This window comes from Pristiophorus japonicus, chromosome 10, assembly GCF_044704955.1.
Source record: "Pristiophorus japonicus isolate sPriJap1 chromosome 10, sPriJap1.hap1, whole genome shotgun sequence".
In the NCBI taxonomy this organism is placed as follows: domain Eukaryota; kingdom Metazoa; phylum Chordata; class Chondrichthyes; family Pristiophoridae; genus Pristiophorus; species Pristiophorus japonicus.
In genome coordinates, this window is record NC_091986.1 from 182,429,600 (window position 1) to 182,456,630 (window position 27,031).

Sequence of the window (27,031 nt, forward strand, 5' to 3'; positions counted from 1 at the left end):
GGGACTGCCTATGATGATGATGATGGAGCTATTGGCTGTTCTATAGGATTCTACCAGAGGTTAGTCTCAGACAACTTAGATAATAATAATAGCATCCTAGAACGCTGTCTAGAGTGATAGTAATTACAATAGTTGCTGGAGATCTATTGTTTGCATTGTGTTGTAATTATTGTTATTTGTTTCATACTATAGGAGAAAACACCATGACAGTGAATATTGCTGGGGCTGTGTCAATGACCAGTTGTTATCTTCTTATTCTTGCTGTTGGCATCTGGGCAGCAAGAAGAGCCAGAAAAGTTGAAAGAACATATGAGGGTGATCGCCCTGAAATGGCAATGATAGCAGGAAGAAAAATTGGAATAATCCTTGGCATTCTAACAACCACGGGTAAAGGATCTATCTTTTAAACTATCCAGAGAATCGTAGGTTTGTTAGATTTGAAAAGTCATTTTCCGGCTTTGAACTACCAGTCGGAAATATTTATTAGAAAATTGGCTGCACACTGCACATAATTTTCCAGCCATTCATTTCTGATACAGGCTGCTGAGAAGTAAGAGACCCAGCCAGAAGCACAACATTGTAAACATTCCCCCTTAAGTGCCAGCTTGACTTAGTGGTAGCATTCTTCCTTCTGAATCAGAAGATTGTGGGTTCAAGATCTATTCCAGGGCCTGAAGATATAACCTAGGCAGATTCTTCAGTGCAGGAGCGCTGCATTGTGATAAATGTGCTATATATTGGATGAGACATTAAACTGAGGCCCTACTACCTGTTCAGATGGTTGTAAAAGATCCCATGACAGTATTTGAAAAGTAGTGGAGAGTGCTTTTGGATTCCCGGCCAACAGTACTGAGGGCGTGTTACACTGTCGGAGATGCCATCTTTTGCATGCGACATTAAACTGAGGCCCCGTCTGCCCTCTCAGGTGGATGTAAAGAATCCCATGACACTATTTCGAAGAAGACCAGGGGAGCTCTGGCCAATATTGATTCCTCAACCAACATCACTAAAAACAGATTATCTGGTCATTAGAAACATAGGGCCCGAACTTGGAGGAAGCTAAGTTCTGCCCATGTGCTGCCCAAAGGGGCGCCGAGATACCTGACGGTACTTTGGGCGGGAGTTTCGTTTACAAAAGTCCTTGAAAGACCGCCCAGCGGCAAAAAAGGGACTTACGCCGTGAATCTGGGCGGTATCAGGTGGGAGCTCCCAATCTCGGCAGCAAATGCTGCAGCCAAGGATTAAGTTGGGCCAGGGAGGGGTGAGCACATCAAAATAAAAATTTACACAAAAACACCCACTGGAAGACCTTCAGGAGACCCCATCCACATAAATCGCTGAAAAATAAATAAATAAAAGAAGTTCACTAACTTTTTTTGCCGGTCTTCTTACTTACTGTTGGGGTTAGAGCTGCCTCCACACGGCGATCTTTCTCCCTGCTGCCGCCGACTCCCGCCCGGAGGAATCTGCCAGCTTGGCAGGCGGGAGGACACTTACGCGCCTTGCGCGCTAGTGGCCATCGGCGAGCAGTTCCCAGCGGTCCTCCCCTCCCACCGGCGGGAGGCCGAGCTGAAACTGGCACCGAGGGGAGATCGCCGAAAAAACTCGGTGGCAGCCGGCGGTAAGACCACCAAGTTCAGGTCCATAGAAACATAGAACAGTACAACACAGAAGGAGGCCATTCAATCCATCAAGTCTGCGCCAGCTCTTTTGAAGAGCGATCCAGTTAGTCCCACTCTCCCGCTCTTTCCCCATATCCCTGCAATTTTTTTCCCCCAAGTATTTATCCAATTCCATTTTGAAGGCTACTACTGAATCTGTTCCCACCACCCTATCAGGCAGTGCATTCCTAATCCTAACCACTCATGTAAAAACGTTTTTCCTCATGTCGCCTCTGGTTCTTTTGCCAATCACCTCTCTTTATCGTCCCTTCAACCATTGGAAACAGTTTCTCTTTATTTACTCTATCTAAATCCTTCATGATTTTAAACACCTCTATCAAATCTCCTCTTAGCCTTCTCTGCTACAAGGAGAACAACCCCAGTTTCTCTAGTCTGTCCAAGTCATTGTATTCCTTCATCTCTGGAAATCTCTTCTGTACCCTCTCCAAGACTTCACGTCCTTCCGAAAGTGTGGTTCCCAGAACTGGACACAATACTCCAGCTGGGGTCAAACTAGTGTTTTATATCGGCTTAGCATAACTTCCTGGCTTTTGTACTCTATCCCTCTATTTATAAAGCCCAGGATTCTATATGCTTTATTAACTGCTTGGTTAACCTGTCCTGACACCTTCAAAGATTTGTGCACAAACACCCAGGTTTTTCTCTTCTTGCACCCCCTTTAAAATTGTGCCATTTAGTAAGTATGCTCCCTCCTCATCCTTGCTACCAAAATGTATCACTTCATACTTCTCTGCGTTGGATTTCTATCACACTGCTGTTTGTGGGAGCCTGCTGTATGCAAATTGATTGCCTCGTTTCCTATATTCCAACTGTGACTATACTTCGAAAAGGTACTTAATTGGCTGTAAAGCACGTTGGGATGTCCTGAGGTTGTGAAACGCATTATATGAATGCAAATCTTTTTTTCTTTTAACATTCATCCCTCAACTAAAATTGCTAAAATAAAACAGATTAACTGGTCACTCATCTCATTTGCTTTTTGTGGGATCGTGTCTTGTGCAAATTGGCTGCTGCATTTATTTATACAACAACAGTGACTGCACTTCAATGGTAATTCATTAGTTGTGAAATGTTTCCGGACATCCTGAAGATGCGGTAAGTATTGGAACATAGGGGCCAAAATTCATGGCCGCCAGAAAGCTGGCACACATTCCATTTATTTAAAGTTTTTACCGTCGGGTCTGATGAGGCGGGCTCTCGATCAATTTTCATCTGTTTGTCCTTTTTTTCGGAGCACAACAGAAGCCAGTCATAATGGGGGCGGAAGTGCGGCGGTAAGTGCTGGTGAGGGGTGGAAGTGGGGGCGGGACGGATTCTCCGCCACTGTCACTCAGCGGCGGAGCGGTGGTGATGTCATTACCGTCTGGGTCACTATCCGTATCTCCCCTGCTTTAAAGGGGAGATAATCGGCGAATATTTAGGATCAACCACTGGGCCACCAGGGAGGGTTTCGGCCGGGCCAGCGGCCTGGCACCTAAGGAGGTCATCACCATAAGCAGTCCCTCGGAATCGAGGAAGACTTGCTTCCACTCTTAGAATGAGTGCTTAGGGGGCTGAACAGTCCAATGCGAGAGCCACCGTCCCTGCCACAGGTGGGACAGACAGTCGTTGAGGGTAAGGGAGGGTGGGACAGGTTTGCCGCACGTTCTTTCCGCAGCCTGCACTTGTCTTCCGCATGCACTTGCCGACGAGTCTCGAGGTGCTTAGCCAGGTTGCCTATTGTTGGCCCGGCCGAACCCGGGGACACAATAGTAAAATGGCGGCCACAGCAGGGGGCCCTTGCCTTTAATGGCCGCCGCGCAGCCAGGGCTCAAAGTGAGAAGAGAAGGTGCACCGACAGAAAAAGCTGGCCGGGGCACTACTCGGCAGGGATTCGATTTTTCGTGCTGAATATGGACGGAGGAAGGTGGTGTCGGCAGTGCGTGCACTGATGACGCACTTATGGCTGCTCAGCAGTGGCAGGGGTGGAAGTGGGGACCGCCAGAAACCGCCCCCTCCCCCCGTCTAATTTAGCTTGCAGCGCCCATTCGACCAGGAATCGACGGACATTGGATTCCGCTGCATGGTCAATGCAAAACAGCAGTAACAGGCCTTATCTGGACCCTGAACTTCGGCCCCATAGTCGTTTAGTCTTATTATGTTACTGGGCTGACTGTGGCCGGGATTTTGAAGATTCCAACCCGCCGGGGCCGGTAGACCATGGGAATCCTCGCACACTCTGGAGTTTTAACTGACAGGTTCTCCGCCCGGAAACCAGCCTGATTGACAGGCTGGCTTACAGTCAGGCGGTGAATACTAGTTAGGTAGATGCAGGGTCCGTGGAGAGCGGGTGGGGGTTCCAAGCCCAGAGGGGGCAGGGTCCGATCTCGACTCCGGGGGAGGAATTCCAAACCCCAGGTGGGGCCGATCCCCAGTGTGGGGGGAGTGGGGAAGAAGTAGTGTTTGTATGGGGCGGGTTGATGGAGGGTGAGCTTGGGGGCTTAGGAAGAAGCACTCCTATTCCTCACGGCCCCTAAGGATTGCTCCCCGATGCTGTACTTGTCTCACTGAAGCTGTTTCGAAACCCGAGGGCGGAGGTCCCTGGCTGGCTGCTGTTAAACTTGTACGGCAGGTTAGAGCAGAGGCTTTGGGGCCTCATTAAAGTGCCATGACGCTTCCTGGTAGCGGATTGGCTGCCCTCCTCCTGTCCCGCCCGAGTAAAAGCTGCACATGGGCGGGTTGGAGGGGGGGGGTTGGGGTCACGATTTAGATTTTTAATACTTTAACTTCTCCCCCTGCCCCAACCCACCCATTTCTTCATGGTAAAATTCTATCCTGTGAGTTCAAATCCTACCATGACAGCTGGGAATTTGAATTCAGTTTAAATAATCTGGAAATCATTTGGCAGCAGTAAAAGTCAGATTCTCATTAAAACCCCAACTGGTTCACTGATGCCCTTTAGGGAAGAAAGCCTGCTGTCCTTATCTGGTCTGGTCTACACGTGACTCCAGTGTGGGTGACTCTTAAGTGTCCTCAAACTACTACAAAGAGTTTGGACTGCAGCAGTTCAAGGAAACGGTACCCCTCCACCTTCTCAGGGTATCTAGGGCTGGGCAATAAATGCCAGCCTTGCCGATGATATCTGCATCCCAACAATGAATAAAACAAAATATAAATGTAAGTACTTTTTGCTATCACTGGAGCTAGATTTTCAGATTTGTTCCCAAGGAAGCAGGGCAGTGAAACACTGGCAGTAACATGTACTGAGGTTTGGTCCAGCTGGACAGTCTAGGTACAGGTGGTTACACATGGGGGCAACGTGGGTGACAGCGAGGCTCAGAGCTGGGGTGTTGGCTTTAAAGTTGACTGGAGAGAGAATGTGGCCTTGGGGATTGGTAAAGAGAGGCTGGAGGCTGGACAGGGAGAGACCAGAGCCCAGACAGAGAGAGACCAGAGACCAGACAGACCAGAACCCAGATGGAGAGAGAGACCAGAGCCCAGACTGAGAGAGGCCAGAGCCCAGATGGAGAGAGGCCAGAGCCCAGACGGAGAGAGGCCAGAGCCCAGACGGAGAGAGGCCAGAGCCCAGACGGAGAGAGGCCAGAGCCCAGACGGAGAGAGGCCAGAGCCCAGACGGAGAGAGGCCAGAGCCCAGACGGAGAGAGGCCAGAGCCCAGACGGAGAGAGGCCAGAGCCCAGACGGAGAGAGGCCAGAGCCCAGACGGAGAGGGGCCAGAGCCCAGACGGAGAGGGGCCAGAGCCCAGACGGAGAGAGAGCAGAGCCCAGACGGAGAGAGAGCAGAGCCCAGACGGAGAGAGACACTGAGGCAAAGCTGCCAGAAATAATTGAAAAACTTGGGTCCTGCCTGGGACTGAAGCAAGGACAGAAGGCCGACATCTTAAGACACAGGAACGGAATGTTTGGGTGACTGCAGAGACACTCGTCATCATAGGCAGTCCTTCAAATCGAGGATGACTTGCTTCCATGTCAAAAAGTTCACAGGTGTTTCAATGAAGGACCTAAAATTCCAGGTCCAAACTAAATCTTGAAGGGTGGAAGATGCCTGTGCGTGGATTTTTTTAACGTGTGGTGGCCGTTGCACACCAGCCACCACACGGGCTTGACAGAGCTAGGTCTTGGCCCAGTAGCAAGGATTAACCAAGACAACTGGCGACCAGCTCTGCTGCACAGACCTAGTGCGCACACATATCGCAGTATGGGCTGGCCCGTGCTGCCCCTGGGCCCTCGCCTCTTCTGGGCCCTGAACTCACACCTCTCCTGGGCCCTGATCATGTCTCTCTACAATCTCTCGCCGCTCCTTCGCCCCGACCTCGCCGTCTGCACGGCCCCCGGCAGAGACACTAAGCAAATGAAACTTGCCTCTGATTGGTCCCTGGTAACCACTTGATTGATAATGCGTTAGTGGTCACATTGTTAATATGGGCCATTCAAATAGTTCGAAAGTGATAGGGATGTACAGGTACAAATAGAACGTTTTTATTTATATAAATTAATAGCTACGCATGCACTGTTAAATATACAATCTTAAGTAGATTTAAGCAAATATTAGTTATATTGATGAATAGTGCAAACAAGACAAGCCCACTGAAAGCAGTGTGTTTGTATTCAAAGGTGGATTATAACAAGAGGGCGCAACATAAATGTACAATATAACATGTGGCTTGCTACAGAAAACATGTTTCTTGTATGACTGCTAGAAACTGCTTTACTTAAAAGATCTACTTGGTAAAGTATTCCCTAATGCTTATTCAAAAAATAGAAGCCAACTATCTCTTGCAATGTTACAGCATTGAATTTTGATATTATTAGTTTATAATGTTATATTTCAACTACAGCAGAGGTTTCACACTAGATTGTCTCCTCATGTGTTGAAATAATGAGATGAATTGCCCATGTTTTTACTTTTGCCTCCATTTTCAGCAACCTGGGTTAGTGGTGCATATATAAACGGCACGGCTGAAATGGTGTATCGACCAGATGCTGGACTAGTTTGGACTGTAGCCCCTTGGACTACTCTATTTTGTTTGTTCATTGGTGAGTAAAGATAAATCCCAGTATCAGGTCACTCATTTACCAGTGCTTTTATCGGGATTGAGGCTGCAGCTCACCACCATCCCGTAGTACCTAGGCCTCGCATTAGCACAGGCAGAGGCTCCGACTCGCAATGTGAGTTGTGACAGTGGTCACAATGGTACAAAAAGGTGTGCAGGTCCCTACTAACCATTATGCTGGACGGTTCTTCAGAAGCGCTCCAATCACAGCACATTATACTTTATGTGGCAGTGCATAGGCAGCCAGCAAAGTCCGACTCAGGCTGGACTAGCCAAGATGTTACAAATTATATTTTCAAGCGTGTTGTATTATGTGTGCTGGGGGCTGTCTTCATAGGGCCTGGGTCAGCAGAGATACTGTTGCACAGATGCGACCTCTGTTACGCCTGTTGCTAACAGGCACCATTGGGTTGACACAGCAAGTGAGGTCATTGCTTTGCTACAGCCTCAAGCCTACACATGGGCTTCCTTTCCCTATCTCTTTAGCTTTGCCTAAAGCCTCCAGTTGATTGAGATGCCTTTCAAACCTTTCCAGAGGCTTTTAGAATTGTTGTACTCCTCTCCCCCCACCCCTCCAATTGTGACACCCGCCTTTAATTGTTTTCATTCCTTTATATTTCACTCGAAAGACACATTTCCTCTCCTCCCATTTCCCTGGTTTGGACCTGGGTCTGTGGATAAAGAAGCTCACCCAGAATATTTGAGTGCTAATATACTCAGACAGACTTTGTACCAATGTATTTAACCATTTAGATGTGAATTGAACCAGGGAAGAAAATAGTACATCTTGATTAAGTGAAAAAAGGGAGCTAAAGTAATTAAAATGTAATGGAGCAATAAGGGGAGATTTTCCTGAGGGGCATGGATTACCTGAGTACAGCGCGGGTCGAAGTGTTCCTGTAAAGGAGCCCAGCCAATTGTTCTTCTGATAGTCACTGTGCTCGGGCAATCCAGGAAAGTCTCCCTTATAATGTTACAGCTTGCAGTAATAACAAGTGTGGCCATAGTGGAATTTATTTTAATCCCCGTATCAGGTATTAGTTTGATTCAAGCTAGTTTGCTGTTTGAAGTCAAACTAAACACTTTCAAAAGCAACTGCTTTTCAGTTTGCTGAGAGCCTGTGACACAGTGGGTGTACTTTAGATGTTTGTACTATCTGTTGCTGTTAGTGAGGGAACTGTTTCGCAGCTTAAGCATTTCTCAATTACTTTTTCTGACTCATTTGTATTCATGTGTGATATCTATCAGATTTTAAAATGGCTGACGGTTCAAAATTAAATAAAACACAACTCTCACTGCACTGAATTGTTGAACCAATTCATGCACAATTAAGTACAAAACTAGGTTTCAAGTAGGCAAATAGCATCTGATGGATGCAGCATATGGATAAGAACATAAGAACATAAGAAATGGGAGTAGGAGTAGGCCATACGGCCCCTCGAGCCTGCTCCGCCATTCAATAAGATCATGGCTGATTTGATCTTGGTCTCAATTCCACTTTCCTGCCTGTTCCCCATAATCTTTGATAGACACAGAGGGAGGATGAAATTGTGCTCTAATGAAGTGCTAGTCTATTAAGAAAAATCCTAAATGTAAAAAGAATATACAACAAAGCAAATGCAATGTTTTGAATTGTCTGTGTGTTATCTAACAGCCTTTCTTCTGTTTTCACCCAGGTGGATTTTTTTTTGCCAAGAAAATGCGTGCCCAAAAATATGTAACCATGTTGGATCCCTTTCAGCAGCGTTATGGGAACCGCACAGCAAGCTTGGTCTTTATTCCAGCTATAATTGGTGAAATATTCTGGTCTGCCGCCATTCTGGCAGCTTTAGGTATGGATGTTGAAGATCTTCAGTCTATTCATCCCATCTAACTTCCTCTGTCAGCAATATTCTGCAGCTAAATACATTATATGTACTTTCTTCCGTTCAATTCCACATGCATCACTTTTTGCTGAATTCTCAGTTCCTATTTGAGTACATTCACTGATAACAGTGATAGTTTTGTCAATAAACTCAAGGCCTCATATAAAGGCATTCCTCCCTAAGTTGCATTTGGTATATAATTATCTAATGTGTGGTTATAAGGACAGCTTAAAGCCTCGCTGGTAAAGTGCGACATCACCACTGACACCCTGGGAGACCCTGGCTGCAGATCGTCCGAGGTGGAGAAAGTCCATCCGGGAGGGCGTTGAGCTCTTCTAGTTTCAACGCAAAGAGCATGAAGAGGCTAAGCACAGGCAGCGGAAGGAGCGCGCGGCAAACCAGCCCCACTGACCCCTTCCCTCGACGAATGTCTGTCCCACCTGTAACAGGGTCTGTGGCTCTTGTATCGGACTGTTCAGCCATCAAAGAACTCACTTTGGGAGTGGAAGCAGGTCCTCCTCGATTCAGAGGGACTGCCTATGATGATGATGGTATTCTGCACTTCTACCTGACCTGAAGTTAACTGGAATGCCAAGAATTGACTGGACACAATGTCATTGAGCAGTGTTGTTATCTTTTAAGGTCTTTCCTAAACCTCTAATCCTAAATTATTTGGGCTCTCATCTCTTAGGTCACTCTCCTAAATGACTAATAACGTGATGCTTCTGAGAGTGTCTATCCTTATTGTGAAATCTGGGTAAGCTTTTAATAACATGCCCTAGTAAATGAACAGCAAACTCCACCTGGTAAATGCTGTTATATACTGGCCTATCTTAAGCCTTCATTGTTTGAAAGTTGTTGGACATCACACAGTCCTCATTTTTAAGCGTAAGCTGTTAAGAAAATATATTAAATAAGCAATGAATGAGCAAGTTTGCTCATGCTGTTGGGGAGGAGTTAAACTAATATGGCAGAGGGATGGGAACCTATGCAGGGAGACAGGGAGAAGTAGAATGGGGGCAGAAGCAAAAGATAGAAAGAAAAAAAGTAAAAGTGGAGAGCAGAGAAACCTAAGGCACAAAGCAAAAAGGGCCAGATTACAGCAAAATTCTAAAGAGGCAAAGTGTGTTAGAAAGACAAGCCTGAAGGCTCTGTGCCTCAATGCGAGGAGTATTCGGAATAAGGTGGACGAATTAACTGTGCAGATAGCAGTTAACGGGCATGATGTAATATAGAAACATAAAAACATAGAAAATAGGTGCAGGAGTAGGCCATTCGGCCCTTCGAGCTTGCACTGCCATTCAATGAGTTCATGGCTGAACATGCAACTTCAGTACCCCATTCCTGCTTTCTCGCCATACCCCTTGATCCCCCTAGTAGTAAGGACTACATCTAACTCCTTTTTGAATATATTTAGTGAATTGGCCTCAACAACTTTCTGTGGTAGAGAATTCCACAGGTTCACCACTCTCTGGGTGAAGAAGTTTCTCCTCATCTCGGTCCTGAATGGCTTACTCCTTATCCTTAGACTGTGACCCTTGGTTCTGGGCTTCCCCAACATTGGAAACATTCTTCCTGCATCTAACCTGTCTAAACCAGTCAGAATATTAAACGTTTCTATGAGATCCCCTCTCATTCTTCTGAACTCCAGTGAATACAAGTCCAGTTGATCCAGTCTTTCTTGATATGTCTGTCCCGCCATCCCAGGAATCAGTCTGGTGAACCTTCGCTGCACTCCCTCAATAGCAAGAATGTCCTTCCTCAAGTTAGGAGACCAAAACTGTACACAATACTCCAGATGTGGCCTCACCAAGGCCCTGTACAACTGTAGTAACACCTCCCTGCCCCTGTACTCAAATCACCTCGCTATGAAGGCCAACATGCCATTTGCTTTCTTAACCGCCTGCTGTACCTGCATGCCAACCTTCAATGACTGATGTACCATGACACCCAGGTCTCATTGCACCTCCCCTTTTCCTAATCTGTCACCATTCAGATAATAGTCTGTCTCTCTGTTTTTACCACCAAAGTGGATAACCTCACATTTATCCACATTATACTTCATCTGCCATGCAGTTGCCCACTCACCTAACCTATCCAAGTCACTCTGCAGCCTCATAGCATCCTCCTCGCAGCTCACACTGCCACCCAACTTAGTGTCATCCGCAAATGTGGAGATACTACATTTAATCCCCTCGTCTAAATCATTAATGTACACTGTAAACAGCTGGGGCCCCAGCACAGAACCTTGCAGTACCCCACTAGTCACTGCCTGCCATTCTGAAAAGTACCCATTTAATCCTACTCTTTGCTTCCTGTCTGCCAACCAGTTCTCAATCCACGTCAGCACACTACCACTAATCCCATGTGCTTTAACTTTGCACATTAATCTCTTGTGTGGAACCTTGTCGAAAGCCTTCTGAAAGTCCAAATACACCACATCAACTGGTTCTCCCTTGTCCACTCTACTGGAAACATCCTCAAAAAATTCCAGAAGATTTGTCAAGCATGATTTCCCTTTCACAAATCCATGCTGACTTGGACCTATCATGTCACCTCTTTCCAAATGCGCTGCTATGACATCCTTAATAATTGATTCCATTATTTTACCCACTACCGATGTCAGGCTGACCAGTCTATAATTCCCTGTTTTCTCTCTCCCTCCTTTTTTAAAAAGTGGGGTTACATTGGCTACCCTCCACTCCATAGGAACTGATCCAGAATCTATGGAATGTTGGAAAATGACTGTCAATGCATCCGCTATTTCCAAGGCCACCTCCTTAAGTACTCTGGGATGCAGACCATCAGGCCCTGGGGATTTATCGGCCTTCAATCCCATCAATTTCCCCAACACAATTTCCCGACTAATAAGGATTTCCCTCAGTTCCTCCTTCTTACTAGACCCTCTGACCGCTTTTATATCCGGAAGGTTGTTTGTGTCCTCCTTAGTGAATACCGAACCAAAGTACTTGTTCAATTGGTCTGCCATTTCTTTGTTCCCCGTTATGACTTCCCCTGATTCTGACTGCAGGGGACCGACATTTGTCTTTACTAACCTTTTTCTCTTTACATATCTATAGAAGCTTTTGCAGTCCCTTTTAATATTCCCTGCAAGCTTCCTCTCGTACTCTATTTTCCCTGCCCTAATCAAACCTTTGTCCTCCTCTGCTGAGTTCTAAATTTCTCCCAGTCCCCGGGTTCGTTGCTATTGCTGGCCAATTTGTATGCCACTTCCTTGGCTTTAATACTGATTTCCCTTGATAGCCACGATTGAGCCACCTTCCCTTTTTTATTTATACGCCAGACAGGGATGTACAATTGTTGTAGTTCATCCATGCTGACTCTAAATGTCTGCCATTGCCCATCCACTGTCAACCCCTTAAATATCATTCACCAATCTATGAAGCCAATTCACGCCTCATACCTTCAAAGTTACCCTTCTTTAAGTTCTGGACCATGGTCTCTGAATTAACTGTTTCATTCTCCATCCTAATGTAGAATTCCACCATATTATGGTCACTCTTCCCCAAGGGGCCTCGCACAACGAAATTGCTAATTAATCCTCTCTCATTACACAACACCCAGACTAAGATGGCCCCCCCCTAGTTGGTTCCTCGAAATATTGGTCTAGAAAACCATCCCTTATGCACTCCAGGAAATTCTCCTCCATCGTATTGCTTCCAGTTTGGTTAGCCCAATTTATATGCATATTAAAGTCACCCAAGATAACTGCTGCACCTTTATTGCATGCACCCCTAATTTCATGTTTGATGCCCTCCCCAACATCACTACTACTGTTTGGAGGTCTGTGCACAACTCCCAATAAAGTTTTTTGCCCTTTGGTGTTCTGCAGCTCTACCCATATAGATTCCACACCATCCAAGCTAAGGAAGGAAGACACAAATAATCTTCTGGAAGTACTAGGGGACTGAGGGTCTAGTGAGAAGGAGGAACTGAAGGATATCCTTATTAGGTGGGAAATTGTGTTAGGGAAATCGATGGGATTAAAGGCCGATAAAACCCCAGGGCCTGATAGGCTGCATCCCAGAGTACTTAAGGAAGTGCCCCTAGAAATAGTGAATGCATTGGTGATCATTTTCCAACAGTCTATCGACTCGAGATCAGTTCCTATGGACTGGAGGATAGCTAATGTAACACCACTTTTTAAAAAGGAAGGGAGAGAGAAAGTGGGTAATTATAGACTGGTTAGCCTGACATCAGTAGTGGATAAATGTTGGAATCAATTATTAAGGATGAAATAGCAGCGCATTTGGAAAGCAGTGACAGGATCGGTCCAAGTCAGCATGGATTTATGAAGGGGAAATCATGCTTGACAAATCTTCTGGAATTTTTTGAGGATGTAACTAGTAGAGTGGACAAGGGAGAACCAGTGGATGTGGTGTATTTGGACTTTCAAAAGGCTTTTGGCAAGGTCGAACACAAGAGATTTGTGTGCAAAATCAAAGCACATGGTACTGGGGATAATATACTGATGTGGATAAAGAACTGGTTCGAAGGCAGGAGGCAGAGAGTCGGGATGAACGGATCCTTTTCAGAATGGCAGTCAGTGACTAGTGGAGTGCCGCAGGGCTCAGTGCTGGGACCCCAGCTCTTTACAATATACATCAATGATTTGGATGAAGGAATTGAATATAATATCTCCAAGTTTGTAGATGACACTAAACTGGGTGGCGGTGTGAGCTGTGAGGGGGACGCTGGCAGGCGGCAGGGTGACTTGGACAGGTTAGGTGAGTGGGCAAATGCATGGCAGATGCAGTATAATGTGGATAAATGTGAGGTTATCCACTTTGGGGGCAAGAACGCGAAGACAGAATATTATCTGAATGGTGACAGATTAGGAAAAGGGGAGGTGCAACGAGACCTGGGTGTCATGGTTCATCAGTCATTGAAAGTTGGCATACAGGTACAGCAGGTGGTGAAGAAGGCAAATGGTATGTTGGCTTTCATAGCTAGGGGATTTGAGTATAGGAGCAGGGAGGTCTTACTGCAGTTGTACAGGCCTTGGTGAGGCCTCACCTGGAATATTGTGTTCAGTTTTGGTCTCCTAATCTGAGGAAGGACGTTCTTGCTATTGAGGGAGTGCAGCGAAGGTTCACTAGACTGATTCCCGGGATGGCCGGACTGACATATGAGGAGAGACTGGATCAACTGGGCCTTTATACATTGGAGTTTAGAAGGATGAGAGGGGATCTCATAGAAACATATAAGATTCTGATGGGACGGGACAGGTTAGATGCGGGTAGAATGTTCCCAATGTTGGGGACGTCCAGAACCAGGGGACACAGTCTTAGGATAAGGGTAAGCCATTTAGGACTGAGATGAGGAGAAACTTCTTCACTCAGAGAGTTGTTAACCTGTGGAATTCCCTGCCGCAGAGAGTTGTTGATGCCAGTTCATTGGATATATTCAAGAGGGAGTTAGATATGGCCCTTACGGCTAAGGGGATCAAGGGGTATGGAGAGAAAGCAGGAAAGGGATACTGAGGGAACGATCATCTTATTGAATGGTGGTGCAGGCTCGAAGGGCCGAGCGCCTACTCTTGCACCTATTTTCTATGTTTCTATGTTAAGTAATCTGTTATATATTTATAGTAGAACCTCTTTAATTGAACTCTTGAATAGATAAGATCCTGAAAAGATCAAGACTCCTTATAAGAACGAACTAACAAAACAATTTTTAAACATACACAAGGAGATAAACCCTATGGTGCTGTTGCACCACCAGAAATGCGGCTGGTGGAACTTTTGCTCATTGCTTTATCCCGTCAGTGACCCCCTCCTGAATCCTAGGGGCGGAGTAATTTAAATAGCGTGGGCAGGCGCCCACACCTGTAATAGTGCAAAAGGGCCAGTCAAACCAGGGCAGCATGATCCCTGTCACTCTAAGAGGGCGTGCCAGAGGCTGGATTGACAAGACTGAGGTCGACCAATATCTATGAATTCATTTATTACCGATGGAAGATCCAGTATGGAACCTTTGGGATTGATTACCTCTGGAGTTATCACCTCATGGGTGTTCACTGAAATTATCCGTGATCTTAGCAGATGTAGGTCCCACTGGGCCTTCCATTAGCACATCTGGCAGGATTCTCAGCGTAACACAAGAACACACCCAGACACAATCCCAAACTGCTGCTGGCAGAAAAACTCCTCTCCTGGAACAGATTGCCTGCTTAATGTTAAACTTAGCAGATCCAGATTATGCCTCAAATTCTGAGATCTCATCACCACAGTGCCATTAGAATTCTACCCACTCTCCCCACCCAAGGTTTGCAGTTACTACTGTACAGTGTTTCTCTTGTCTTTCAGCCTCTCAAGCTGTCTCTTCTGAGATTTTGAAGTAACTACCTTTGCTTCTCTGATTGGATTGTCAACTCTTTCATTGGATTTTCCAATTGCTCACCCCCACTTTTCTAACCAGAGCAGCTCTTTATTATATCCTCCAAGAAAATTACTGGAACCCTTTGAAAACTAGCCACTCAAAATCAAAAAGATAATCAAATATAAACTCAACCTAACTCAAGGGGGGTCATTTTTACTTTGAGTGATATCGATCCAGCCGCCCATTACACATCTCTCTGGATTTTCAGGGAGAGATGTAAAATCTGAATCAATATCACCCATTTTATGCTATCACTCAAAGTCAAAATCACCCCCAAGGTCAGTTTACCATTGAAAATTGTGTGCTAGCCTCCTTCTCGAGCCTGCTACCAGGAAGACCACAACAAACCTCACAGCACTGTATCAGGACTCTGGCTTTAGCTGGTTGTTAAACTACCTACAGACAACATTTTTTAATGGGATAGTTACCAAATAAAAGCCTGTACAAAAATACATAATTTTTGTCACAAATGCATTTGATAGATGTTGAACTTATGGCAGATGTGGTACCGACAGGCAAAGAAAGGATATTGGGCTCGAACAGCTGTGGCTCTTTGATCCTGGGAGAAGTGACGGGATCTGCTCACTGCCACACCACTGATGCGATGGGTATTCAGGGTCAGTTGGGAGGTACCCCATTTAACATTTTGTTGTTAGGTTCCTCGGGTATGCACCAGAGTGGGGGTGGGTGGCAGGAATGAGGCCGAAGGTTGGTGAAGTCCTTTGGAGGTCCAGGCCAAAACCCAGGCCTGGATCCATCAGTGGGCCCCATTTCCACCAACCTTGAAACCTGTGTGCCTCTTTTCAGCTGACACACCAGTGGCCCGGCAGATCCTGGGCTGGGCCAAATAGACTCTCAGCCTGGTAGTGCCTTTCTCCCTGGCCACAACCCCTCTTACAATGGGGATCATGTTTAGGATGCACAGTGGTTCCACTGTCAACAAGTCCCCACAGACACTCTCAACACAAGTCAGGACTCAGTGTATCCAGGTCCCAGCTTAATTCATGGAGCTTCCACAACATTCCCGCTGAAGTATCTACAATCAGGGGGAGGTCCCCTTAATAACATCTTTGCTGACATCAGAAGGCCTGTGGATTTTTGGAGCTGTTGTTTTTAGTCTAATGTAAACCTGCTCTTTTCTACTAAATATTGTTTTGTTAATGGTTAAAGACTAAATATCAATTTCACCTTTTTAACTCAGGTACAACTTCTGGTGTCATGTTGGATCTAAATAAGAATTTCTCAGTGGTGATCTCAGCCTGTGTGGCAATGATTTATACATTACTTGGGGGATTGTATTCAGTGGCATATACTGATGTCGTTCAATTAGGATTCATTTTCTTTGGTTTGGTGAGTTGTAGAATCTCTAATATATAGTGAAAGTATTTGTTTAAAGATTGACTGGAATATTTTGAACCATTGCTTCAACACAATAATACTTAACTTTTAGCCCATGCTTTGAGGTCAGTTCAACCTCTGATTATGTTTGTTGTAAATTGTGATTGCTGTGTGAATAACATTTCTAAATTTCAATCCTATCCCTTAAAATCCCCAAGTAAAAGGGTTTGTTGGAATCTGATTACAGAGATCAATTTGGTCACATGCTCAAATGACCATTATAAGTGTCAGCTTGGCTCAGTTGAAGGACTCTCACCTTGAAGGATGATGTTTGTGACTTCAAGCCCTAACATAGTCTAGGCTAACACTTCAGTGCAGTGCTGAGGGAGTGCTGCATTATCAGAGATGCCATGTTTCAAATGAGATGCCTGCCAAGGTGAATGTAAAAGTTCCCATTGCATTATTTGAAGAACAGAGAGTTCTGCCGATGCCTTGAATAAAATTTTCCCCTCAACCAATGCCTCCAAACTGGCCAATATTCTCATGTTATCCATTTCATAAAGGGCCAGTCGGCAGACATCTATATGAGGATTGAGAAATGAAAGCTTTTTTGTTAGTAATTATACTATTGTAAATTAACACTAATAAGAAAGAAATAAGAAAGAAAGACTTGCATTTATATAGCACCTTTCACGACCACCAGACATCCCAAAGCACTTTACAGAAGTACTTATTGGAGTGTAGTCACTGTTGTAATATAGGAAATGTGGTAGCCAATTTGCGCACAGTAAGCTCCCATAAACAGCAATGTGATAATGGCCAAATAATATTGCCCGGGACACCAGTGATAACTCCCCTGCTCTTCTTCAAAATAGTGCCATGGGATATTTTATGTCTACTTGTGAGGGCAGACGCTTGGTTTCACATCTCATCTGAAAGACGACACCTCCGACAATGCAGCACTCCCTCAGCACTGCACTGGAGTGTAAGCCTAGATTTTTGTGCTCAAGTCTCTGGAGTTGGACTTGAACCCACAACCTTCTGACTCAGAGGCAATTGCGCTACCCACTGAGCCACAGTTGACACTATTTATTGACACTAAGTTATAGAAATAAAAAGAAAAACAATGAATGTTGAAAATCTGAAATTAAAATTATACCATAAATACGCAACAGGTGCATCAGCATCTGAAAAGCAGAAAAACAGGCTAACATTTTGGGTTGAAATCTGTTATCAGAGTGACAGAATAACTTATGAATTAATTAAGTTACATAAATAATAGCCCTTAAATTCCGGTTGAGCTCTTCCCGCGGGCAATCGACAGAATAAGAGAAAAAAGATGCGCACTTACCTGCTGCTGCTGTGCCCGTTGGAACATCTGAGCCTGAGGCCTCTGATGACTGCGCGTCGCAGCGCGTGCACGTGAGGACGTGCGCAGGCCGGGATCTGGAGACAGCAGCCAATCAGGTGAAGTATAGATTCTCATTCATAGTAATAGGAGTTCTGTAAGTCCGGAACTCCTATTACTATGAATGAGAAACCCCCCACAAACACCCAAAACAAATAAAGAATAGAAAATAAACTACATATTTAACATTCATTTAAATTAAAGTTGTTATATAAAAAAATATTTTCCCGACTTTTTAAAAAAGTTTTTTAAATTAAGCCTTAAAATAAACTTACTGTAGTGGGGAAGGTTTTTAAACAATAAAATATGTTTTTATAACTTTATTTTAAAATGTTTCTGTGTATTTTTAAACACTTGCACCTGTAAAAGTAGGTTATACCCCTGCTTTTTCAGGCGCAAGATTTTAAAGGACATTTGCAGGGCAAGATATTCATAAATATCAGAAATCTTGCCCTGCAAGTGTCCTCGCTCCCGTGTTACGGAGGATCTGTCAAGCCAGAAACTTGACAGATCGGAAAAGCCGGTTTTCAGCGCATGCACTTCGTATGGACCTGGGACATCGGAATTTCAGGGCCTTTGATCTGCCTAATAACATAACAAACCTCCCAGCCTCAGTATGTATTGAAGAGGCAGTTGTTAAATGTATTCATGGTACGAACTATGAGGGAATAATTGCAATGTTTGGTCTTTCTTTTAGTGGCTGTGTGTGCCATTCACAATTCTAAATCATGCTGTTACAAGCATCAAGATCACAGCAGTTAAGGAGGTCCATCAAAAACCCTGGCTTGGAAAAATTGATGAGCGGTTTATTGGAAAATGGATAGATGATCTTTTGCTAATGGTAAGAGATAGAAGTTCCCTTCTTCATGGTGAAATGCATTGTTTTACCTGGTATAAATGAATGAGTTATTAATTAGTGATAAAATCAATGTCCAGTCAGGTACATAGTTAAGTTTAGCTTTAGCATACTTCAAGAAAGGAGAGTGGTTTTTCATCATCATCATTTAATCTTATATATTCTTCTGCTTGTAGTTTTGATGCAGAATAAAAGAGTACTGCACCTTTCGCACTTAAACTATATTTTTCTCTGGGAATAAAGTGTTATGAAAAATATTGATGTATATAAACTGATAGGAAATGTTAATCTTAATTCTAAATGGAATTCCAAATGCCTTTCTATGTGCATTCCTACTGTTGATAAATTGCTGAAAGGCAAATTATGAAATGTTTAAAAAAATTAGTTCAATATATTGTTAAGTGGTTATTAACGTGTTGAAGGACCGTGGTAAGTTTGAATAGTAGAGAAATAAGTTCAGTATTCTGTAGGGGAAAATGAAAATGAAAGGAAAGCTAGTTACTTTTACTCAGACTTGGTCTCAGTTTAGAAACAAACAGCCAAGCAGGCCAAGGGTCAGCAGAACACGTTTATTTTTACTACTCGAGTTAATGTAGGCCCAATTATTAGTTCATATTCATCCTTATTTTAGTGAGCCTTCCCTACCTATTGTTGTAATTATCATCAGATGTCTGAAGCTAATATTGCTAATGTTATTCTGAATTTTAATTCACAATGAATTAACTCTACATGAATTGAAATAAATTGACATTTAAGAAAATAAGCAATACAATTATTACCGTATAATCTCCCTCTTACTGTAAGGAGGGTCCCAAGAGCCACTTTTGATATCCCTATATGAAAATGAACATTATGCAGAGGATGGAAAGTTTAAGGATATTTTAATAGTATCGTACTTTTTAATATCCCCAACCTCTCTATAGAAAGTCCTCAAGCAGTCCATATTTTAGAAATAGGGCCATTGGCCCACTACCAAAGGAACTCATTAATACTGCATTTGCACTGTATGTGCAATTTATAGGATAATATTTCGGACCTGAGGTTTTCTATTAATGTTCCTCTGTTTCTGTAGTACATTAGGATATGAAATATCTGGCAATGCAGAAGCTTTTAGTCTTGATACTACAATATGTCATACAAATCATTATTAATGTTATGGTTTCACAGACAGACTGGAATATAATTTTCATCTACAGGTGTTGGGAGGAATACCATGGCAGGCTTATTTTCAAAGAGTGCTGGCGTCTTCCTCCATTAAAAATGCTCAAATATTATCAATAGCAGGAGCATTTGGTGGTTGTATAATGGGCATCCCTTCAATCTTGATTGGCTCCGTTGCAGCTTCTACAGGTACAGTAATTCATAAACATGTACAAACTGTGGTAGACTGACAATGCACCCATCTACCCTAGGCAATTAGTGTGTGTGTACGTCTGTAGGTGAGTGCGTGTCTGTGTGTGTATGTCTGTGTGTGTATGTCTGTCTGTGTATGTGTGTGTCTGTAATCTGGCGCCAAGCTTATGGTCTACAGGCTCTAGTGATCCCAACCTCCTGTATGGCTCAGAGACATGAACCATATACAGTAGACATCTCAAATCACTGGAGAAATACCACCAATGATGTCTCCGCAAGATCCTGCAAATCCCCTGGAAGGACAGATGCACCATAGAAACATAGAAAATAGGTGCAGGAGTATGCCATTCGACTCTTCGAGCCTGCACCACCATTCAATAAGATCATGGCTGATCATTCACCTCAGTACCCCTTTCCTGCTTTGTCTCCATGCCCCTTGATCCCTTTAGCCGTCAGGGCCATATCTAACTCCCTCTTGAATATATCTAACAAACTGGCATCAACAACTCTCTGCGGTAGAGAATTTCAGAGGTTAACAACTCTCTGAGTGAAGAAGTTTCTCCTCATCTTGGTCCTAAATGGCTTACCCCTTATCCTTAGACTGTGACCCCTGGTTCTGGACTTCCCCAACATTGGGAACATTCTTCCTGCATCTAACCTGTCCAGTCCCATCAGAATTTTATATGTTTCTATGAGATCTCCTCTCATTCTTCTAAATTCCAGTGAATACAGACCCAGTCGATCCAGTCTCTCCTCATATGTCAGTCCCGCCATCCTGGGAATCAATCTGGAACGTCCTTCCTCAGATTAGGAGACCAAAACTGCACACAATATTCAAGGTGAGGCCTCACCAAGCCCTTGTACAACTGCATTAAGACCTCCCTGCTCCTATACTCAAATCCCCGAGCTATGAAGGCCAGCATGCCATTCGCCTTCTTCACTGCCTGCTGTACCTGCATGCCAACTTTCAATGACTGATGAACCATGACACCCAGGTCTCGTTGCACCTCCCCTTTTCCTAATCTGCTGCCATTTAGATAATATTCTGCCTTTCTGTTTTTGCCACCAAAGTGGATAATCTCACATTTATCCACATTATACTGCATCTGCCATGCATTTGCCCACTCACCTAACCTGTCCACGTCACCCTGCAGCCTCTTAGCATGCTCCTCACAGCTCACACCGCCACCCAGTTTAGTGTCATCTGCAAACTTGGAGATATTACACTCAATTCCTTCATCTAAATCATTGATGTATATTGTAAATAGCTGGGGTCCCAGCACTGAGCCCTGCGGCACCCCACTAGTCACTGCCTGCCATTCTGAGAATCCCTACTCTCTGCTTCCTGTCTGCCAACCAGTTCTCTATCCACATCAATACATTACCCCCAATACCATGTGCTTTAATTTTGCACACCAATCTCTTGTGTGGGACCTTGTCAAAAGCCTTTTGAAAGTCCACATACACCACATTCACTGGTTCTCCCTTGTCCACGCTATTAGTTACATCCTCAAAAAAATTCTAGAAGATTTATCAAGCAGAATTTCCCTTTCATAAATCCATGCTGACTTGGACCGATCTTATCACTGCTTTCCAAATGCACTGCTATTTCATCTTTAATAATTGATTCCAACATTTTCCCCACTACTGATGTCAGGCTTACCAGTCTATAATTCCCTGTTTTCTATCTCCCTCCTTTTTTAAAAAGTGGTGTTACATTAGCTACCCTCTAGTCCATAGGAACTGATCCAGACTGTTGGAAAATGATCACCAATGCATCCACTATTTCTAGGGCCACTTCCTTAAGTCAGTGTGCTCGATCAGGCCAACATTCCCAGCATCGAATCACTGACCACACTCGACCAGCTCCGTTGGGCGGGTCACATTGTCCGCATGCCGGACGCAAAACTCCCAAAACAAGCACACTACTCGGAACTCCTACATGGCAAGCGAGCCCTAGGTGGGCAGAGGAAACATTTCAAGGACAGCCTCAAAGCCTCCTGATAAAATGCAACATCCTCACCGACACTTGGGAGTCCCTGGCCGAAGACCGCCGTAAGTGGAGGAAGAGCATCCGGGAGGGCGCTGAGTACCTCGAGTCTCGTCACTGAGAGCATGCAGAAAACAAGCGCAGGCAGCGGAAGGAATGTGCGGCAAACCAGACTCCCTACCCACCCTCTCCTCCAACGACTGTCTGTCCCACCAGCCACAGAGACTGTAATTCTCATATTGGACTGTTCTGTCACCTGAGAACTCACTTTTGAAGTGGAAGCAAGTCTTCCTCGATTTCGAGGGACTGCCTGATGATGATGATGATGCGTCTGTGTGTGTGTGTGTGTGTGTGTGTGTGCGTCTGTCTGTGTGTGCCTGTCTGTGTGTGCGTGTCTGTATGCATGTTTCTGTCTGTGTCTGTCTGTCTGTTTGCGTGTGTGTTTCTGTATGCATATGTGTCTACCTGCGCATGTGTATGTGTCTGTCTGTGTGTGTCTGTATGCATATGTGTCTGTCTGTGTGTGTGTCTGTCTGCATATGTGTGCGTGTCTGTATGCATATGTGCCTGTGTGTGTGCATGTGTCTGTGTATGTGTGTGTGTCTATCTGTCTGCATGTGTGTGTGTGTCTGTATGCATATGTGTCTGCCTGCGCTTGTGTGTGTGTCTGTCTGTCTGCATGTGTTTGTGTCTGTATGCAGATGTGCCTGCCTCTGTGTGTGTGTGTGTGTGTGTGTGTCTGTCTGCATGTGCCTGTGTCTGCGTGTGTGCGAGGAGGGAGGGGATGGGCGAAATCTCTACAGTTCATTGTGTTTGTTAAAGTCATTGTAGCAGCAGATAAAGAATATTGCAGAAAATCATGTTGCAACCTGTTAGCTGATTTAGCAACCTACAAGAATCCAACTTTACCTGCTCAGCTTACGTACTGGAACGAAGCAGTAGTTTATGAACATTTTCTTTGGGGAGTTCCTCCAGTCTTTAATTCAAAGACACAAGGGACTAGTAATTGGAAGGCGCCAGCCCATTTTTCTTGCGCTAATCGCGTATCTAAGCCTCCAATATGGCGGGTAGGAAGCGCGCGCTCATTACAAGTCAGAGGTGCGCCTCCCGCCATATTAACATAGGCAAAAGAATAGACATCCACAGCCCAAACCTGAAACAGGCATTAGGCGCTTTATATATTCAAACAAGGGGCCTAATGTCCGTGTGAGGCCCTGTTTGCAATGTTGGGTTGCCAGGTCCACATGCGGCCTAACAGGTGGTCGTTAAAGGGATAGCTCCAACCACAACCAAAAAGGTAAGTGTTTAAAATATATCTGAATGTGGAGCCAAGAACAGCAGCACTGTTCCTCCTGCAGCCAGCTTCACGGCCAACGCGACCCACCCACCCAGTCTGCTCACCCATTCTCCTGATTGTCTTCCCCCTTACTGGTCGTCTCCATCTCCCGATCGCCACATCCCCAGATTGCGCCATTCTCGATTGCCCCCTCTCTACCGGTTCTCTTTAATGAATACCTGAGAGCTACTGTCGACATCACAGCAGCTCAATCTTTGAGGCATATTTTCTGCCGAACTGCCTGGGGACATCGATTAGGTGTCCGCAGCTTGTCTGCTCAATGATAATGAAGCCCGAGGCCCAATATTAGGTGTGCCTCAGGCCTATCCATTCAGGCACAGGGATTGCTTCTGGGAGCAAAACTCATTTCTGGGCCATGAAGAGCTCTCCTCAGTTATCAAATGCAGAGTATGATGCGGCACTGAGTCATGCTGAATAAGGAGGTTCCAGGCTAATCTCTGGCCTATGCAGGGCTAATTAAGCTAAACATGGTGGGATGCCACAAAACCCTCATCCATGCCTTTGTTACCTCTAGACTTGACTAACCCAATGCTGTTCTGGCTGGTCTCCCACCGTGCACCCTCCGTAAACTTGCGTTCATCCAAAACTATGCTGCCCGTGTCCTAACTTGCACCAAGTCCCGTTCACCCATCACCCCTGTGCTCGCTGACCTACATTGGTGCCCAGTCCAGCAATGCCTCGATTTAAAAATTCTCATCCTTGTCAAATCCCTCCATGGCCTCGCCCCTCCCTATCTCTGTAACCTTCTCCAACCCTACAACACTCCGAAATCTCTGCGCTCCGCCAATTCCGGCTTCTAGCGCATCCCAATTTTAATCGCTCCACCATTGCCGCCAATACCTTCAGCTATCTAGGCTCTAAGCTCTGGAATTCCCTCCCAAAACTTCTCCGCCGATGTATCTCTTTCCTCCTTTAAGAAGCTTTTGGTTACCTGCCCTAATATCTCCTTATGTGGCTCGATATACTTTTCAGAACTGTTTTTTTCAGGGTTAACTGTTTTAAGGAACTATACTGACTGAAAGAGTTAGTGCAGAGTTAATAAAATATATTACCGTGTCAGGGCAAGGCTCATCATAACGATGTCTGTCCCTATGTACTGCAGTGTATAACAGCATTGGCCAGTAAATTGTGCTTTATATTTTAAAAAGAGCTTGCCTCAGTATAACAGTACAAAACAATTATTGGGCTCAATTTTCCCCAGTGATTTGCACAGTTTTTTTGGCGCACGCCACTTTTTTTGGCCCAAGTTAAAAAATACAAGTTTCCCCAATCAATGTGCACCAGCATAACTCAGTCAGTTACGATTTTTTTCGTTTCATTTTTTTTTTGAGCCATTGGGGGCGTAACCCGCCACCTGTGCCAATTCTGGCCAGTTAGGCAAGTTTGGACAACTCCGATTTACTCCAATTCTTCTTAGGCCGGCGTATGTGGCCTCTGTGGAAAAACTGTCTGGCGAGTTAAGAAAATCGGCGCAGCTAAGTAAATCAGCACAGCAGATACCCGGACAGCAGCAGCAGAGAGGTGAGAGAGAGTGGGAGGAAGGGGGAAGGGAGAAGCCTTTCGGGTATAGTTAGGTGTGGGGGCCGGGAGGGAGGAGACCATTTGGCCTGAGATAGGTGCGGGAACCGGGAGGGGAGGCCATTCGACCAGGGATAGGTGCGGGAACCGGGAGGGGAGGCCATTCGACCAGGGATAGGTGCGGGAACCGGGAGGAGAGGCCATTTGACCAGGGATAGGTGCGGGAACCGGGAGGGGAGGCCATTCGACCAGGGATAGGTGCGGGAACCGGGAGGGGAGGCCATTCGACCAGGGATAGGTGCGGGGACCAGGACCGGCACCGGTGGGGGGGGGGGTGACTTTAATAATTTAATGGCGGTAAGTTGCTGCAATGTTTAATGTGCTTGGTAAGTTGCTGTAATGTGCTTATGCAGGTTGCTGTGAGCGGGCTGTATGTTTCACTTTCCAGCTTCAGCCCACATTGTGTCCCTTGTTACCGTGGCAACCCGATCCTTTTGGCGCAAATCAAGGCTCCACCCCCAAAACTAAACGACAGGCTAGGCGACGCCAAAATGAAGAATTCAAAAGGAAAGCTTGGAAGTTTTTTTTGGCATACTTGGGCCTCCAAAAAACGGGTGTAACTCTTCAACTACGCCAAAAAACAGCTTTGGGGAAAATTGAGCTCAATAGTCTGATATTAAAATAAAAATCTGACCTTCCTTCCAGCACATTTCAAAGAAACAGTGTTAAATCTGTGTAAAAGTGGCTTGTGGTGATGCCGGAATATATATCTCCTCACAATAGCAGGGATCCTTCCTGTTGCTGAATATGTTAGGGAAGATTTCCCAACTTTTGCTGCTGCTTTTCCTGCTTCGCAACATTGGAAATGATCTCCAACATACTCAAATATCCATTTTCCCGTATACATTAGCTGGATTATCCATTCCTCGCTGGTGTGTCAGCAGGTGGGATTCACTCGTCCATCCGACCTGCTGACACACCAGCGAGTTCACACTGGGGAGAGGCCGTTCACCTGCTCGGAGTGTGGGAAGGGATTCACTCAGTCATCCGACCTGCTGACACACCAGCGAGTTCACACTGGGGAGAGGCCGTTCACCTGCTCGGAGTGTGGGAAGGGATTCACTACCTCATCCAACTTGCTGAGACACCAGCGAGTTCACAAGTGACTGCAGGGTTTAGATTCTGCTGTTGTTGCTGCTGTTATTCACATCCTACTGAACTGTGTTCATTCTGTTAGTTAGTGTTTGTTTCTGCTGATGTTAATAACCCTTCAACCCTTCACTAGGCTGGAGTTTAATATTTTGATATTTCAAATAACAGCGTTGATATTTGATATCTCCAAGATAAGAGGAGATTAATTGATGTCCTGTTTCTGACTGCTCCATTTTTGATCGGGGCGGAGGAGCAGTGAGAGATTGGGGCCCAGGAGCGTCATGATCGGGGCCCAGGAGAGGCGAGGGTTCGAGGTCCAGAAGAGGCAAGGGCCCAGGGGCAGCACGGGCCAGCCCACACTGCGATCTACGGATAGTAGGAGCATGTGTGTGCACTAGGTCCATGCAGCAAAGTCTTGGTCTTCAGTCGTCTTGGTTAATCCTTGCCACTGGATCAAAACCTAGCTCTGTCAAGCCCATGTGGTGGTTGGTGTGCAACGGCCACCCCATGTTAAAAGATTCCATGCACAGGCATCTTCCACACTTCAGCATGGATTTTGGGTCCTAGATTGTCAGGTCCTTCATTGAAACACCTGTGAACTCATCCCTTTTTGGTGTGGAAGCAAGTCATCCTCGATACGAGGGACTGCCTAATACTATACTATCCATTCCTAATAAGTGCTCTTGCAAGCCAGCTGTGTCTTAGAGTGGGCCACACACTTATCCCAATTCAGACGGATGCCAGTTTATAGGAGTAATCTCAATTCCCTCTGCCACTCTCCCAAGATCTAACTGACACATTCTTCCACCTCCCAGTCATTGTATCCTCCCTCCAACATGTCCTGCTTCCTGTCTCTCCTCATCACTATTCTGCTGTCATATTAAAAAGATTAAATAAGCTTGGCAAAATTAGGTTCACTTACACAAGAGTATAAAAGGAGACAGGTAAAGGGAAGGGAAGCAGCAATAGAGAAGGTAGTTTCAGTTAAGGAGCTAGTACCAGCACAGTTATGGTAGACCAACAGGCCCTCTGTGCTGTAACTTCTATAATTCTATATT

The 27,031-nt window shown here is 45.2% G+C and overlaps 1 protein-coding gene across 1 annotated transcript in view; it reads left to right on the forward strand.

Moving 5' to 3' along the window:
• The first annotated feature begins 203 nt into the window (after positions 1 to 203).
• LOC139274651 (high-affinity choline transporter 1-like) overlaps positions 204 to 27,031 on the forward strand; it is a 40,397-nt gene continuing 13,569 nt past the window's right edge. Inside the window, exons 1-6 of the mRNA XM_070891330.1 lie at positions 204 to 387; positions 6,604 to 6,717; positions 8,411 to 8,566; positions 16,203 to 16,351; positions 18,445 to 18,588; positions 19,800 to 19,953. Of these exons, the coding sequence (XP_070747431.1) occupies positions 204 to 387; positions 6,604 to 6,717; positions 8,411 to 8,566; positions 16,203 to 16,351; positions 18,445 to 18,588; positions 19,800 to 19,953 (901 nt within the window). The remainder of the gene's footprint in view (positions 388 to 6,603; positions 6,718 to 8,410; positions 8,567 to 16,202; positions 16,352 to 18,444; positions 18,589 to 19,799; positions 19,954 to 27,031) is intronic.